The sequence below is a fragment of the Pezoporus occidentalis genome, unplaced genomic scaffold (genome assembly GCF_034315485.1).
Source record: "Pezoporus occidentalis ecotype Australia unplaced genomic scaffold, CSIRO_AGI_Poc_V1 ctg46, whole genome shotgun sequence".
NCBI lineage: Eukaryota > Metazoa > Chordata > Aves > Psittaciformes > Psittacidae > Pezoporus > Pezoporus occidentalis.
The window spans coordinates 3,490,808-3,508,019 of NW_026915791.1; the positions used below are offsets into that span (position 1 = coordinate 3,490,808).

General features: G+C 35.4%; 1 protein-coding gene across 8 annotated transcripts in view; it reads right to left on the reverse strand.

The window, feature by feature from the left end:
• KIAA0586 (KIAA0586 ortholog) overlaps positions 1 to 17,212 on the reverse strand; it is a 74,261-nt gene that overhangs the window by 54,330 nt on the left and 2,719 nt on the right. For 7 of the 8 annotated variants that reach the window (XR_009967950.1, XM_062635644.1, XM_062635646.1 and 4 more), the window contains exons 3-15: positions 16,774 to 16,843; positions 15,562 to 15,628; positions 14,740 to 14,917; positions 14,101 to 14,334; positions 13,379 to 13,550; positions 12,675 to 12,842; positions 11,527 to 11,647; positions 10,526 to 10,667; positions 9,126 to 9,167; positions 7,152 to 7,378; positions 6,117 to 6,189; positions 5,539 to 5,799; positions 4,935 to 5,109 (exon numbers count right to left, since the gene is read on the reverse strand). Coding sequence is in view for 7 of the 8 variants with exons in the window: in XM_062635644.1 (XP_062491628.1) it covers positions 4,935 to 5,109; positions 5,539 to 5,799; positions 6,117 to 6,189; positions 7,152 to 7,378; positions 9,126 to 9,167; positions 10,526 to 10,667; positions 11,527 to 11,647; positions 12,675 to 12,842; positions 13,379 to 13,550; positions 14,101 to 14,334; positions 14,740 to 14,917; positions 15,562 to 15,628; positions 16,774 to 16,843 (1,930 nt within the window). In the remaining variant the exon portion in view is untranslated. The remainder of the gene's footprint in view (positions 1 to 4,934; positions 5,110 to 5,538; positions 5,800 to 6,116; positions 6,190 to 7,151; positions 7,379 to 9,125; positions 9,168 to 10,525; positions 10,668 to 11,526; positions 11,648 to 12,674; positions 12,843 to 13,378; positions 13,551 to 14,100; positions 14,335 to 14,739; positions 14,918 to 15,561; positions 15,629 to 16,773; positions 16,844 to 17,212) is intronic. The other variant, XM_062635645.1, reaches the window with a different exon arrangement.

The window sequence follows — 17,212 nt, forward strand, 5'->3', positions numbered from 1 at the left end:
GAGAAAGCACTGACTTTTTGGTTCAATTTTGAAAATGTATTGCTAACTAGCTACCCAGAACTAATTTGTATGTAACAATGCCTAAACATATAGCAGAGAACATTACTTCAATACTGCATTTCTCACTGTGCAGTCATGCAAGGTCTTACTCAACCTCAGTTCTTTGAAAAAGTAGATATTAAGGAAATCATCAACTTTCATCTAAATGCTCAAAACGTCACCCAAAAAGGAGTCAACATATTGCAAGTCAAACAAAACCACTTCTATTTTTCAGGCATAAGGAAAATAACTCTGGAGTGAATAACACTGCTAACCAACTCAATTTCTTCATTACAGCTGAAAAATGTCATCTTACTCCTCTGTTGTTTCTAATCATCATTCTTCCTGTATTAATGGCCAGTTAACACATCTTAACAAGCACTTTTTAGTGTTCACATTTAATAGCTTCCTAATTAATTGAAGAATAAAGGTAAATTATTATAAAAGTAAAGGATGATAAAGATTGATAATGTAACTTTTAACAAATGCAAATAAACAAGTAAGGCAATTCACTCTAGGAGTTGTATTTTCATACACACAAGTTTTGAATTATAATGCAAGAAATAAGAACAGCAAGTCATAACTCCTCAGTGAGAAAATACAGGTCAGAAAGAAGCATTTCTGAAAAAGGCTTTAAGTCACATTGGATAAGCAATGCAATGATAAATCATAATACAATGCTGTGGTTAGTGGGATAAATGTAATCCTCAGATGTCTCAACAGGATGTCAGTGAGGTAGAGCATGACAAGACCTCCATATATGATAACAGTTGCAGCCAGTATTAATTCCATATCTCTGTAAATATTAAAATAGATTGGACATTAAAAGTCCTTTTTTGTTTTTAAGTAAAATCCCCTGGAAACTGAAGCAGCTGTAAACTGAAACAAAAACCTTGGTATAAATCAGATACTAAATTTGAGATGTCCCATTTACTTCTGAACCATAATGTAGCCATGGGAAGAAGCAATTAAGGACAGAATCTCTGACTTCCTTAAATGATGAGCATGTGCCTTTCTGCAAAGCATCAGTTAGCCAGAAAAAAAAAACTGGGTTTTTTTAGTCAAAGACAAATTACCAGGCTCAGTAACAAACATATACAGTTCAGTGGCTTGTGATTTAGAAGAGGTCATGCTACATGATCTAGCAGTCCCCCCTAGCCTTGAACTTTTTTAGTAAAAGCAGGAATTTGCAACATATCTGTAATACCACCAACTTGTAAAAACAAGGTTCTCACAGTTAAGAATGATTAAGTACTGTATACACACAGCACCTCATTTTAATTGCTTTCAACTTTTTGGTTTATTTGCACTGGGCAGAAACTAGACATTTAATTAAATTTAGCTTTAAAAACCTAGTGTTTTACATATATTTATCAGTTCAAATTATGCAAGAAAACAACTCCAACTTTTTTTGAAATGCCCTCTTACTCATAAAAGTGTTAGTTGGCTTTTTTTCCTTACTTGCCATAAGAAACCATGCATTAGTCACTACAGTTTATTTGCAAAGAAAATGGTTGAGAGAGTTATAAAATGACTGAAAAGAGACTCTCCAGATGGCCATTTCAGTCTTAAATAAACATCCTTATTCTAACACTAATTTAAAACAAGCTCAGTGGACTGTTTTAACAAAATGGAGTAATTTAATAAGTCTGGATTTTCCAGCCAATCAATCCCAAAGCCAACAACTTCCAATAATTTTTAAGCCTTTATCACCTGGTACATCAAGGCCAGGAAGGGAATCTGTGGGTGCACATCAGTGAAGGAAAGAACTAACCATGCTTAATGCTAGCAAGATCTCTTTCTTTCTTAAGAACCTGGTGCTTCAAAGTGGCTCATTTATCTTTGTTTCATTTTATTTATTCTCCTATTACAGCAGAGTACAGATCTGTTTCTAATTTTATTATTTATACTTTCCTGCCATAACATCATCTTTCAGAACAGCAGCCCTCAAAAGCATTTAACTACTTTGCCTTCATGAGACCTATGCGAAACACAGAAGTGTTACTTTCTCATTTTATTGGCAAGATGTAAGAAAGCACAAAAATAAAGCAGCTTAACCTACTGTCTCATTAGAATAGTTAAAGACAAGTAACCCAAATATCAAAGACCTCAGTCTTAAAGCCATTAAAGTCAAAAAACTTGGAAATAGAACGCATAGTCACCACAGTGTTGTTTTAAGTGACATACAAAAAAATTCCATATTCTTCTTTTCTTCCCTTAGATAAGAATACAGCATTATTTTATTTACTGTCATGACAGAGACAAAACCACAACTTTCCATAACTGCAGTGATGCGAAACAGAGAACAAATTTTATGGCAGCTCTATTATTGCCAGCACACGTTACTGTACTGCTGTAGTATGACTTAATGACTTGGAAACAAACCACTCTGGGTAAAGGCTATCCAGAGTTCATTCTGGTTTCAAGAAAATGGCTTTTAAACTGTATTTGTCACATGCAGGAGTTCTGGAAGATAGAATGCAGCATGGATCCGGTACACAGTCTTCTCTTTCATTTCTAATTTGCCTCCAACAAAAAACAAGCTAAGGCACACGAGCAGCTTATTACAACTGCAGGCAACCTGTACCTTCACGTTTCACTGACACTACTGAATTAAACACATTACCAGTAAAAAAAAAATGCTAGTATCAAATGATCAAATGACCTATTTATTATAATTAGATTGGGAGGGAGGGGGCACTTTTTCCATCTCTTCACATGGTATTGTTGCTGGAATGACGAAATTGGCCTCCCTGGAAAGGTTGTGACCTTCTATAAAGGACAAGAGCCCAATAAATATAGAAGACAAATGTAATTTAGGACTCAGCAAAAGCAGAACTGCTGATTAAATATTTTTACAGAAGTGTCTGTTCTCAATCCAAATCTCAGTGGTCACAGTATCACTGTTATTGCTATACTACGTACCTACTAGCACACATTTTATTACAAAAAAATCCTTACAGAAGAAACTAAATTATAGGTATGCAGCATAGCCAGTAATCAACAAGTAGTACATCCTGTTGGTCTTTCAAATGAGTATACCAGCATTTTTCACAAAAAAAAGAAGTGTTTCAAGAGAGGTCACATAAAACACACGAGGAACAAGACAAACAGTTTTCACGTATCAAGTTCTCACCTCTTAAAAAATAAGTTTTGAAAAGTCATCTAGATTTTTTCCCAGGATTATAACCCCACATTTACCAGGAAAGTTTTGCAGAGAGTTGCAAATACTTTCTAGCAATAACACTTTTTCTTCATGGATCACAACTGGGCTCCAGAGCACAGGTAAGAAAAGGGCTGGGAAATGGCATAAGGACTACAGTAAACTTAACAACAGATTTGTACTATTTTGAGGATTTGCCACTATGGATGTACATCATAACGTCAAAGAAAAAGCTCACCAAAACACAGCAGTACTTGTCTTCAAAGACATGTATATGTCTTTGGTATAAACTACACATTTTAATGGCCTAAAAACATGGTCTCAACCATGGTCACTGCCTTCTCATGTTAATTCCTTCTATTCCATACAGAATATAATACTTCTAAAAGTATAATTAAAAACTCAGACACCATTTTTTAAACCTCGTTGCAACTGAATCAAGTTTATTTTCCCTGCATGGGTAATAATAGCATTAAGTGCAAGAAGCGAAAAGGAATCTCTTTCCACTGATGCTCATGCTATTAACTAGATTGTGCCCACCACCAGTTTAACTGCCTCTTCACTTAACATACTCTTTCACTCCATCTTTATTTTCTATCATGTAATTTGCCCACCCTCTCCCACATGATACACATTAGTCTTTCTGACATATCAGTTAGTTAGTTTCTGTGTTAAGAATCAGTTAACTTCTGAAAACATAACTAGGAAATAAACCAGACCCAATTAAAACATTACTTTCTGCTAACTCAGGATAAAGTTTATCTACACCTACCTATGTCAGATGTTGCATAGTTTCACTTTTTAATTTTTTTACAGATTTTTAACAGGCTTGAAAATTTGAATCTCCTGATCCTAACACTTTGCCTACAAAACTAGTGAATGAAATTCAATATTAATCAACTAATAACAGTAACAAGCTAGTACAAAACAGTTATACTCCAGTTTTAACCCTAACTTGACTAAGAAGAGCAGCTGCATTTAGTGAACTAAACCAATGCTTCTGATTAATGTCTTCCAATATTTTCAAGCTAATAGATGACATCTTCACAACCACAAATACAAATTTTCAGATTTCAATTAATGTATTAGTAGTGGAAAATTAAATAACAGGCTTCCTTGATTTTTCAAATCTCAGTTTATTTCTTAACTCTGACTGAACCAATCATTTAAATGACATGACAACATGAAGAACACATCTCTCAGTAACCTTTATCAAAAGCTGGGTTAGTTTTTCAGCACACTCAGCTTTCAGATGCTCATGTCTTTACTTCTGGCAATTCAGCTTTTTAAGACTTGGACAACAATAAATATATATTAATATGTTTATTAAATGTAGAAATAAGTATGGATTTGATAGTCTAAAAAAGTGAGATACACTAAGCAAATCTGAAAACCTACTCGTATTTTTTAGTTTTGAAAAGAGCATCTTTTTGAATAGCACAGCATAGAACAGAATCATACTATTTCAGTTGGAAGAGACCTACAGCAATCATGTAGTCCAACTGCTTGACCACTTCAGAGCTGACCAAAAGTTAAAGCATGGTATTAAGGGCATTTGCCAAACATCTCTTAAACACTGACATACATGGGGCACCTTTCTAGGAAGCATACTGCAGCTGCTTGAGCTTTAGACTGACAAGCAGGTGAACAATTAAACAGTTTCATTTATACAAGGAATTCCTAATATAAAAACTGAGAATGAACATCTTGTTCACATCAAAGAATTACTTACCTCTAACACACTCTATCACCTTGGGCCTTTGAAGTTTAGATTTGGGAGATGGAGAGTTGAATCTCAGATAAGGTGCTTTCTTAAGTGTGCTACGATGGCCCTGGTAAATCGGTTTCCCATAAACTTGACACAGATAGTCTTCATTTTGTACCACTGGACTTCTATTCACAGGTCCCTGATACACATCGAAAAAAAAAGTTTACAGCTCTTCATGGATGAAAATTTTACCATGTCAGTAGTGCTGCAAAAGTCTAGAGGGAAAAAAGTAGTATGTTCTGCAACAAGCAGCATAAATACCAAACACACATGAAAACATATATGCAATGATACATACAGGAAGCTTACTAACAGCTGAATAAAACAGTAGGTACTGGGTAAGGCAAATTTATAACAAGACAATGAATTCTACATTATTACACACACTTAGCTTCAGCTCCTACAGCACATGAAAACAAGGACAATTCTGACAACAGAAATCCACAGGACAGGGCTATAATTTAAAATTATTAGAGTCACACATGGAAACAATTTCTTACATGAATACTGCAAGCTAAAGCAAACCCGTCATTACAAAAAAAAAGCAACCAACTACTTGGGAACTCACATCTGCCTTTTTTTTGTTCCTCTGCAAATTTTCAGAAGAAAAGTGAGTTCTAAACCTTTGTTTGCTTCTGTTCTCTTCCACTGGCTTCTGTAATGGCTTAGCAGCAGATAAAAGATTCTTTGGTGGGCATCCTTGAAGTGTTTGAGATTTTGCTCTAATTTCTTCATTGGTCTTCATACCCTTAATGTTTTGGCCTCTCTTGATCCATGGGACCTTTTGATCATATTTCACTTGTTCCAAATCATTTCTTGCCATTTCAGCCTAAAGATAAAACATAAATGCAATAAAAGGAGATTTTTATCTTCAAGGCTATCAGAAGAAGCCTGTGGATAACTTTGAAGTTCTGAGAAATGGCCTGTTCTTCATGTTAGCCATGTGACTGTGACTAGTGATTTTCATTAAGCTATTGAAGTTTTAAAAGAGAGGTAAATATTTTATTATAGGATATACAATGTGCTAGTAATAATAAGCAGTTTTCTCATGTTTTCAAGTTGCAAGTGTTTAACTATTGACATGAAAAAACAATACAAGGTGAAAAACTATAATGCAAAAACCTGAACTCATTTTTCCAGCCATACCTGGATTTCTAAACTGATTGCTTTAATCCACTCATCCACAGTGTTTCTGATACGAATCTCTTCCAATACATCTCTGAAATAGAAGAAAGAACTTTAAGGTCGGTGCTTCTTAAATTGCACAGATTTGTTCCTGGGAAAGTACTGACCTATAAACACTATAAAAAGAGACACCCAGAACACAGATGGCAAGATTATGTACCAGTACAGTCTTTCTAAAGGGCACTGAACATAGACTATCCAAGTTTCCCAAACCTGTATCTGTTCTCATGTAATGCCACCTGCAAACCCCACCCCCCACTGGTATGTACTAACATTATTACAAACATCTACAAAAAAGTGGCAGCCATGTGTCTGTTCCTTCTTTTTGACCAAAAAACTGAAAAAAACAAGGCAACAAAAACATTCCAACACAAAAGACACAAAGCAGATGAAAAAAATTACTCCTTCCTCTAAAAGATAATGACAGCAGATGTCTGAAAAAAAAAATAAATCTTTACATGAAGAGAATATTTACCTACCTCAGAAACTCAAGATTTAGCTGTATTCTAATAGGAAAACTTTCATTATGATTCAAGTAGGAGTATTAAACACAACTAACAAAGCAAAAGCTCAAAAGCCAAAGATCTGCTGTAGGATGACTAATTCTGTAACATTTACAGGCTTATGAAGCCTCTTCTGTTCCGAATAATGAAATTACCCTTTAATTTTCCTGTTAATGCAAGTTTGTCTACAAAAAGCTAAAAGTTATAACCTCCTTGTTATGACAGCAGGACAGTTTGTCAAGATGGTAAGTCTCAGAATCCAGATTTACCAAGAACTAACAGATATCTGTCAATAAATATGCACCAGGAGGGTCAAAAAATATTTGAAGTTCAAGAGCATCATCTAATGATTGCTAAGAGTCAATAAATACTTTTTGCAGGGAAGTGCACTGCTTCTTCAACACACAAAATTAAAGAAGAAAAAAATAAGAGGTGATAAACGTGAGTACACACAATGAGTAGTCACACAAAGCACCGAATTATAGGGTCTAACCTGTTTGTAGTCAAGGCATTAATAAAAGTATACATGGCATCTCCATCTTTTGCGTGAATAACAGCTTCCAAATTTTCTTCAAGAACTTTTTTATTGTTTTGAACTCCTCTGAAAATCCTTTTAGCATCCCCCAGTATAGATTTTGGCACTTTAACATTTTGAAGGATAGACGGTTTATTGAGCAGATGACGTTCAGGAAGTTCAGATGTAACAGCAGACTTTTTTGACTAAAAGTGAAACAGAACCCGAGCATTTAAACAAGAGACTGTAATTCCAACTTTCTACACACTGATCAGAATTCCCCTTAATCTATTATCACATCAATGCCCATTGTATGAAATACCACCCACATGTACTATAATCAACTGCAATTGATCAAGAACATTCAGTATGTTGCAAACACATTTAAAAGTCAAGCAAATGGAAAGACATCCAAAAGCTCTCAAATGCTAAATGATTTAATGCATAAGCAATGTTAATGGAGCCAATAAGCATGTGAAAAGATGGAAATTACATACATGAAGCATCATATGGAGATCTCTCTGTGTAACATAGAATCATAGAATAGTTAGGGTTGGAAAGGACCTTAAGATCATCTAATTCCAACTCCCCTGCCATGGGCAGGGACATCACATACTAAATCTTGTCACCCAAGGCTCTAACCTGGCCTTGAACACTGCCAGGGATGGAGCATTCACAACTTCCCCTGGGCAAGCCACTACAGTGCCTCACCACCCTAAGAGTAAAGAACTTCTTCCTTATATCCAATCTAAACTTCCTCTGTTTAAGTTTTAACCCATTATCCCTTGTCCTATCACTACAGTCCCTAATGAAGAATCCAATAACATATTAACATTAGTTAAGTATTATCAAAAGCGTAATAAAACCCAAAGTCCTCTAAATATATGCACTCAATTGGTATGAATCTACCATAAGAAACACCAACAAATACACACAAGTTTTAAGAACAACAACAAAATAAACCCCTCAACAGCACCATGATCCTCTCCCCATTTTGCTGATTTTCACTTTTCAGAAGAAACAATGAAGCAACTATTAGCCTTTTACTTTGTGGAATCATCTTACTGAGATAAAAATCAAGCATATATTAGCTGCTAAATACAAAAGGAAGACAAGTACAGGGGAAATAAGGAGCCATACAGCTATAGTCCTCACATTTACTCTTACACTCCTGATGAAACCCAGAGGTCCCCCAGAAGAGTGCTTTGTTTTCCAGAAAGGAAACAAAAAGCATTTAAAAAGTGATAAATGTACATAAAGAAAAAGAAACTCCAAAGAAAAAAAACAAAATACCCAAACTTGAGTAGACTCTGAAAGCATTAACTGAATGAGCATAAAATAACCTCACAGATCACAAATCAGGTTGGGCTTCAAAGCTACCCTGTTACCAAATCAGAATTACATGAAAGCCTAGTTTCTAACAGGTGTACCGCCAAAACACAATGGACATAGAAACCAACACACATCCCATGATCTTGGTTTTGCCTGGTGAGAAAAGGACAATAAACCAAATTATTTACTGATTTTATACAAGTTTTCATTTTTAAATTTAAACTTTTGGACAAATACTAGCTCAATAAGAGATGTGAAATTTGTGAGAAAACGTAAGAAATACAGGTTCATGTTCAATCATAAAATAATGCAGACTTGCTGGTTAGACACACATCAGGAAATGGTAAATATATGAGTAGTACACACTATGTCCACTTGAGACAGTAGCTTTTTGCCTAACATTTTTATTATTCCCACAAGGTAGCTCACCAGGATTGACTAAAACAAGTCAAAGAACAAGTTAAATCTTACTTTGAGTAATGTAATCTGTGCATAATATCAACCTTTTCAAAAAAAAAAAAAAGGTATGCAATAGTTACTTTAATGTTATCTCATTGCAAGCATGTTCAGAATTGTTTCAATATTACAGTATTTAAAAAAATAAAAAAATGTAAGGTATACCTTAATAAGATCATTTATGTCTGATTTCCATGAATTTGCTTCCTAAAAAGACAGAAGAAGAGCTGTTGAAACTTATCTAAAGGCAGATCCGTCAAGGTAAAATCCAGGGTAGATATCTGATTAATTTAAATGGGCACAATGAGTTCCTTGTGAACTACTAAATTTTACTACACACTTCTTTAGGATTAGAGCACCACCTTCTGTCCCATCACAACCTATCTCAGTTAATTCAGGCTATTAACTTCCTTGTATGACAAAGCTAGTGCTCATTGATCCTAAGTATCTACTTTGCCACTCTACAAATCTCTCAGTGATGAAAAGTCAATAGCTAACTACCTAATTGACTCAACTCCGCATTTGCTGAAGTCATCATCTCTGTCTTCCTATTGACCTTTTTTGTAAGAAAGAGATTTTAAGTCATTTATGTCAACTGTGTCTCTTTCAATTGCCATTTCTTCTCTCACCTTTTCCTGTTCTGTTGCTTATACTTATACTTGAGGTATGCTACTCAATTTTTAGCAATAGTGGTAAGCAAATATTTGCAATATAAATGGGGCACATGGTACGTGTTCTTTTACTGGTAAGAATATTTAAATTCTAAAGATACAGTAAGAAACATCGTGCAAAATATTTTTAGGGAAATATGCGAGCTAAAAACTTCAAACACAGAAATGAACCAACATAATCATAGCTATTGCATTCCAAGCCAATTCACAAAATGTGAATTTTCAAGTCTTTCTTCTTTCCCACAACAAATATTTACAAGAACAGAGAGGACCACACCAGATCAGGTATACCTTGCTTCCATGTGGAACCAGGTTAACAGATAAAAGTCTCAATTGTTAAAAACCACCACCAAGTTGCCAGCACAGAACCATTCTAGCACCAAAGGTACAAAATCATTAGCATAAAAAACAATACAAGGATGCATGCTAGTCAATTATTTGGAAACAGCACTCTTTACAAAAAGAAGTGGCAAAATGAAAAAGGAAGTAGCTTAAGTCATCCTTAGGTGACTGCAAATAAACAGAACATTGTTCTTCCCCAAATGGGAATGCTATATCAGCTCTGCAGCTGTAGTATCACAGGAATATAGCAACCTTAAATTAAACAAAGAAATAAACCACTTTTTTTTTTATCCTGTTTTATGCTTGTTAGAATGGCTGTAAGAGCCTCTACAGTCTAGTTTATTGCATACTCATTGAGAAATTACTCAGGCTCAATGGGCTTCCACATACAGAAACAGCAATATTCCAAGCAACTGTAAACAAATGTCAGTCTTTTTACAGAGGTGGAAGCAAGGGCAACACTTTTACTGATACCAGACCTCTAAGTTTTTCTCCACATTTTTTATTCCCCTTTACTCAAACTCTTGATCATTCTGATTACACAGACTTTACCTCTAGCATGTCATGCATTTTTCTTCTCAACTGGTCAAGATCTTGAAGTAAATCATCTGCTTTTTTCACCGTTTTCTCAACTGAACTGCAATTTTGGAAGCTTTCTAAAGCAGGGACTGAATCTGTATGCAGAGCAGTATGCCTGATGGGAGAAACACTCTTGATTAAAAGTCTCCTGGCTCCTCATGTGGCCCAAGAAAGTAGCCAACTGTGAAACTAAGCACTAATTTAAAGTGCAAGAATGCCAAACCTTCATATAAATTGGAATCTGCTTTTTTACCTTAGGTTTCAGACAGATTATTGGGTTTTCTCTGTTTACCACTTAACACCTTGAGCTGTATCCCTGTATTTTCAACAGTGAAACTACATCTAAAATTCAGATCTAACAGAGCAACATGTAAACTTTGGATACATTTCCAGTTGAAGCAATTAACATTTTTGTCCATACTATCAAAATAAGACCGTATATATGTAGCCATTTCTCATTACATTAGTGAAAATGTGACATCAAATGACTGCCTCAGTAATTTGACTCAGAACATTTCCACACACACTCTTAACACTCAGAAACTGTTAGGCGGATGCTGCGCCTTCCCAACAAGGTGTTCTCATACAGCTCCCATAAGCCTGGAGTCTCACCGACAACGGCAGCTCCACTTTAACAAACTGTCTGTAGAGCTGGCTTCTGACACTACTCTCCAAGCTGCTACAATGGAAGACACGTACTCGCAAGACAAAAAAGTGACACCCAATGACCTTCAAGAAAGGTGCTACAAATGACCCTTATCAACAAGCCTTCATCTACCTCCATTATACAACAGAAATGCAAAAGTAGCATAGAAATGTCAGTGGGCCAGCGTTTCCACTTCAGACACAGCTTTGCTAGACTAAAGGACCATGCCACTGACTCTATTAAACCATCAATATCCAATACATCTTTCTCAATTTCATCAAGACAAACAAAAAGTCCTCTTCAGTTTTGGATTGTGATGTTTATTTACCTGTCTCTCTCAGAATGACAGCTCATTTTATTACTGTTTAATGCTGCCTTCTTGGAATCTTCAATCTGCCCCCGTGGCATTTCTTGAGAATTCAGAATGTGCTCAAGAAGTCTCCCTTCAGCTAGGGCAGAAAAAAGAAGGTTAACTTTGTTCAATATATTTAATACTTTTTTTTCCCTTCCAGATATTTCCCCACTATGCTCACTAAAGATAGTAAAAATTTTTTTTAGATTTATATAGATTTAGATTGAAATATAGATTTATTTCAGATAGGCAAGTCACATAAAACCACTCACACTAATCTATCTTACTGTGATTGTGTTACATTAGCAAAGTCAGAAAATACATAAATGAAACTGTGATGGCAATTAACTGAGTCACAGAGAAACATTCTGTCCATACTGTCACAGATTTATTGTTCTTCCTCTGTCTTGTTTCATTTATTCCTGCACCTATGGAACAACAAGAATAGGTGGCAGCTTTGTAAAAGACAGATAGAAGCAGCATCTGAGAAGAATCTGATGTCCTTGATGACAACAGTACAATGGCTGATTCTTTTAAATGCTTTTCCTCAGTTTTAGATCCTCAAACAATTCTAAAACACAACCAACCAAAACCAAAAAAAGGATGCTTTATTTTTTGATGGAATGTTCAAAACTGAGTTTTATGCCACCAAACTGTTCAAAAGCAGTAAAAGAAAATTACTTCCCATTGCTTTACATGTGCTGTTTTCATTACAATATCCCGAAGACCCTGTGGATCCATGGTTAAGGGGAGCGGGGCGGGGAGAGGGGATAAATTCAACCAGTGATAATGAGCAAGTGAGTAGCTCTCAAATGTTACATTATTCTATATAGCCTTTCTTAAACTTGGCAATGAATGGTCATTTAATTTTTTATTTGAGAAAATATTTCAGTGAGCAATCATGTTGAGATGCTACATGTTAGATCAGTATTGTCATGAAGTCTTTAGTTAGTTAATAGTGATTTATTCACAAAACCAACCCTTTCCAAACGTACTTTCCAATATTCTGAATATATGTACTTAAGTGCCAGAAACCCAACAGCTCAGAACAGGTGAGGACCACAGAAAGTAATTCCCACACCATACTATTCATGCCAGCAGAGGAGAGGAGTGTCTTACAATACCTGCACTTGTGGATTTTGGAATGTTTTCCTTTTCTGTTACACAGTTTTCTTTCTTTGAGATTTTCACATTTTTTGATACAGGTTCTGGAGCATATCTCCGAGGAACTGGTGTCTTTAGAGGAGATTTTTGTGTATTAATCCCACAACTCTGAAATTGGCTTGAATATGCTTCAGGGAAAAAAAAAAAAAAAAAGTTATTTAAATGTTAACAAATTGTTTCATAGGAAAAGAAATCTACCAAAAAAAAAAAAGAAGCCAACATCATGGATTTTTTAAGAAAATGCAAAACATTAAAGAAGTAGTTAAGAAAACAAATAGGAAGAAAACGTCATACTTCCAAGTGCTATTATAAAGGTATTAAAAAAAAAAACAAAAACCCACAACAAAAAACAAAGCCAACCATACTATGAATTAGTTCATTCCAAGCTTCCACGCAGATCATTTCTCAGTGAGATTACTTTAGGTTAGGTCTCGCCCTCTCTTGGTGCAGACTAAGCACTTACTAAATATGAAACTCTTACTTTAAACTAGAACATTTTCAAAATATGTGGTAGATGTTTTATTGCCTAATATAGTATACAACCAATGATACAGACAGAACTGTTTACTATTCATTATTGATGTGAAGTAAAATCCAATATTAATGGCAATAAAATTAATGCAAAACTAATACTGAAAATAAGATACTCAGAATTTGTCTTCACCTTGGGCAGGTGCACCACCACTGGTAGGAAATAAACCCCTCTGACAAGAAGGTATTTCGTTAGTGAGCAATCGCTGTTCTGACTTTTCAGATAGTTTTGTCATGAGGCTGGAGGAAGGCTCATGAATTCGCTGTAAGCCACCTGAGTTCACTGCAGAGCTAATGAGATGAGACTAAGAGACAAAATTAGAAAGGATTTCTAATATATGCGTTAGTTTTTTTTCTCAAGTAAAACTTGTAACATGAATATTTGCCATGTAATCATACTGAACAGATTTTGACATGCTATTCCAGAGAAGAGCCATTTATAACAACCTCAGAATGCAGACATGCTTGGACATTATCCTGCCTTTCAAAAAACACAGAGGACTCTTTGAAGAAACAATTTATAATTGTTCTTGGACTTTTAATCTGACTGGATACTCACTGAATTAAAGTTTCCTCAGTTATTAAAGGTCTAAATGATTTCTTAGTACGAATGAGAGTAATTTCACAATTTTTGCTTTTACTTTCCAGAGACACAAAAATCAGGGAGGAGAGTGGAGCAGATATCTGGAACAGAACCAGAAGTAAACCTTTTCCCAAAAAGTTCTAATCTTATGTGCTGGCCACTGGATCTTTCTTTCTCTCTAATACTAAGACATGATCCAAATTATTATTATATTAATACAGGGATACAGAAGAAATTATTAAACTAAAGCTTCTGCACTGTTACTTAGATACCTGAATATCCATTTGTTGCTCCTGTAACTTTTCTAGATGCTGAATCCGTTGCATCATGAAAGCATTCATTTGTTTTTCAAGCTCACCGACTCTATCATGACAGTGGGGCTTCTCATGAAGAGTCTTCATATTAGTTTGTTGTTCAGCAACACTATGCAGTTGTCTGTCTGCCTCCTGTAGTTTATGAATTAATGCTGAAACTGAGTTAACCTTTGCTTCCAAATCATTTTGAACCTGCAAGACAGAAGGAAAAAAAAAAAAATTAAAAAAGGGGAAAAACCTTAGTGCAAAAGAGATGCAAGCTTGAAGAGAATAAAACCTCCTCCCCACCATCATGGAATGATTTGCTTCCCAAAAGATACAAATAAAATCCTAGTTAGCACTAATGTTTGATGGTTTACCAATACTATAAAATTCTGCTGAAAGAGAAATCAAATGGTCTCTGCCCGTTTGCCCACTGAGCCAAATCCAAATCAGTTCTCTCAGTTATACTGGTCAATAAGCCTGAGACTACTAACACAGAGAACAGTAAGCAGACACATTCAGTCCCTCTGGCTCCACTACCAACAATTTCAGCCTGGCTCAGAACATCTACTTTTTTAAGCCAACAAAAAACTAGTATTACCACAAGCTACTTACTTTAAGAAGTGGAGCTGTAGTAGCAATTGCAGCCGCAGTTGCTGCTGCAATGGTTGCTGCAGAATCAGCTTCCCTATGTCCTGATGTGGTGTCATGACCAACACTTTCCTTTTTTCCTGTGGAGGCATTTCCTAAGAGCTGTACCTTCACCTCCTTAAGTACAGGAGTATTTTTGGTTCTATAAAAATAAACAAGTGCCTGTAAATAGCATTGTTTTCTCCAGATCTTCTCCAAGCAAATGATTTCCCGCATATATCATTAATATCAATACTTACATAAGCATTTCTCCTTGATGCTCTCAACATCTAAGAAACAATTTTATTCTCATTTTTTAGCATGACACAAGGAATTGATCAGGATTATGTTACAGATTTTAATATAAAAGGCACATCCCTGTGATGGGGATGGCAAAGCTCAATGCACTCACTAGTAGCAAAGTCAACCAGATCTCAGATCTTCAAGATTTCCAGCCTATGGCTAAACAGTATGTGTCCTTATCTGTCTTTAAAATATTACATGGGTTTGACGCAAACTGGGTTCTCTATCAGAGCTGATCTTGCTTGACTCTTGTATCATGAAATCATTAATTCAAATAGTCTAAAGGCATTACCAACAATATGCATAATAGCCAATATACTCCAGTAAGCTCTGAATGATAAAAAAACCTGAAAACACCTTCACACACAGAAAAAGAACACTAACAGAGAACCATAAAGAATATGCTTTTTACTTACCAGCCATGCATTTTGGCAGAGACTGAGGAAATACAACATCTCTACAGAAACAGAACAGCTGAGATGATAAGAACACCAACATACTTACTTTTGCTTTAAAACTGCTCTCAAAGCCTCTTTCTGGCCAGTAGCATATTGAGAAATAACAACATCACCTGTAGGGAAAGGCACAAAACATATTTTGTCAAGTTAACTGACACAAAATGTCTATTGCAGAGGTTGACACAAAGCATTATTTCAACATGCGCAATTTTGCTGCAGTCTGTTGCCTTCACAAAGCATATTATTTACTGTAATAACAAACTGCTTCCCTTCACTATGTAGCAGACTTAAATCATGATGACAGTAAAAGCAGGCTTAACTAATTTTATATCATATTGATGCTGTGAAAAGGACAGTACCGTATCTTTGTAACATCTGTGGGAAAATGCCACATAAATGGTAACTGGAGTTCAGACAACCCATTCAATAAAACCCTGCAAATTCTAACTGTTGACACAAGCCTCTTGCAGTCACCACAAATTACAAGTGTCCTTAATACCTTTAAATTATGCTAAAAGGATTGCAGGCTCTCCTTCATCCACTGTTTGCTGAGCAGAGGTAACAAACCAAGATGTGGAAGGTTCAGTGCTCCCCTGCTGCTGATTATACACAGATAGTACACACATGCTGACAAGCCAGCTAATTGTTGCCTCTGTATGAGTAAAAGATGAAACTATTGATTTTTTGTCTTAAACAGAGGTAGTGATTTGCGTTTCTTTTCTCTACAAAGTTACAGATATCAAAGAAACCTGCAGAAGTGTATTTTCTTTAAAAGGTCTTCACTTCCCAAAATCTGATTGCAACTGACTGGCATGTGTCTGGCATGTGAAACTGAATGGCAGACTCAGAAGTTAAAGGAAAAAGCAGTGACAAAGTGTTTTCTTAGATTCTTAAGGATTAAAAAGATACTTTGTGTTGCATTTGTAGGATAATTACAACAGTAAAAAGCATCCAAACAAGATGTTTCCCCTCCACACCCCAAAATTCTCTATTCAGAGACATGAATGTTTCAGTTATCAAAAGGAATCTCAACACTGTGGTCCACTGGTAGAAGTCCCTCTCAGTTAATCGAAAGAGCTACATAAACTAGTGTAATGCCAGCAAGACTGAAGTAAAATTTGCAAAGAAACACTTGAATATCTTGACTCAAAAGTTTCTATATTGAACAAAAATACCCAAAATAAAATGAAAGTTCAATTATATCTTAATCAGTTTTATTATAAAAACAGGGCCATAACAGTACATTGATAAGTCTCACCTTTCAGTCTTCTGCTATCTTCCAGTAACAGTGAAGGATCGCCTTTTACTGCAGCATCTCTAGGATAATCCTTCAGAAAACGAAGAACAGAAAAGCATATATCAAAGCTTCTGGATCAGTGGCCACAATGTTAGAAGTGAATGGAACTGCAGACTACAGAAATGTAAGCATCGCAATACTCTTAAAGCAAGATCTTGGAACAAGACATGTTATGATTTCTACCACAGAATAATCTGGATTTTGTAGTCAAGAATTCACATTACATTTTAGGAACAAAACCCCTAGAAACACAATTAAAATTAAAAGCATATATTCCAAGTGCTGAGTAAGTGCATTCTCCTCATTTATGGCCAAAGAAGTAGTAGTGAAATTACATATGTGTAAATTTATACAAGCTGCTAATCTCAAACAATTCAGGAACGCTCATACACAAAGAATT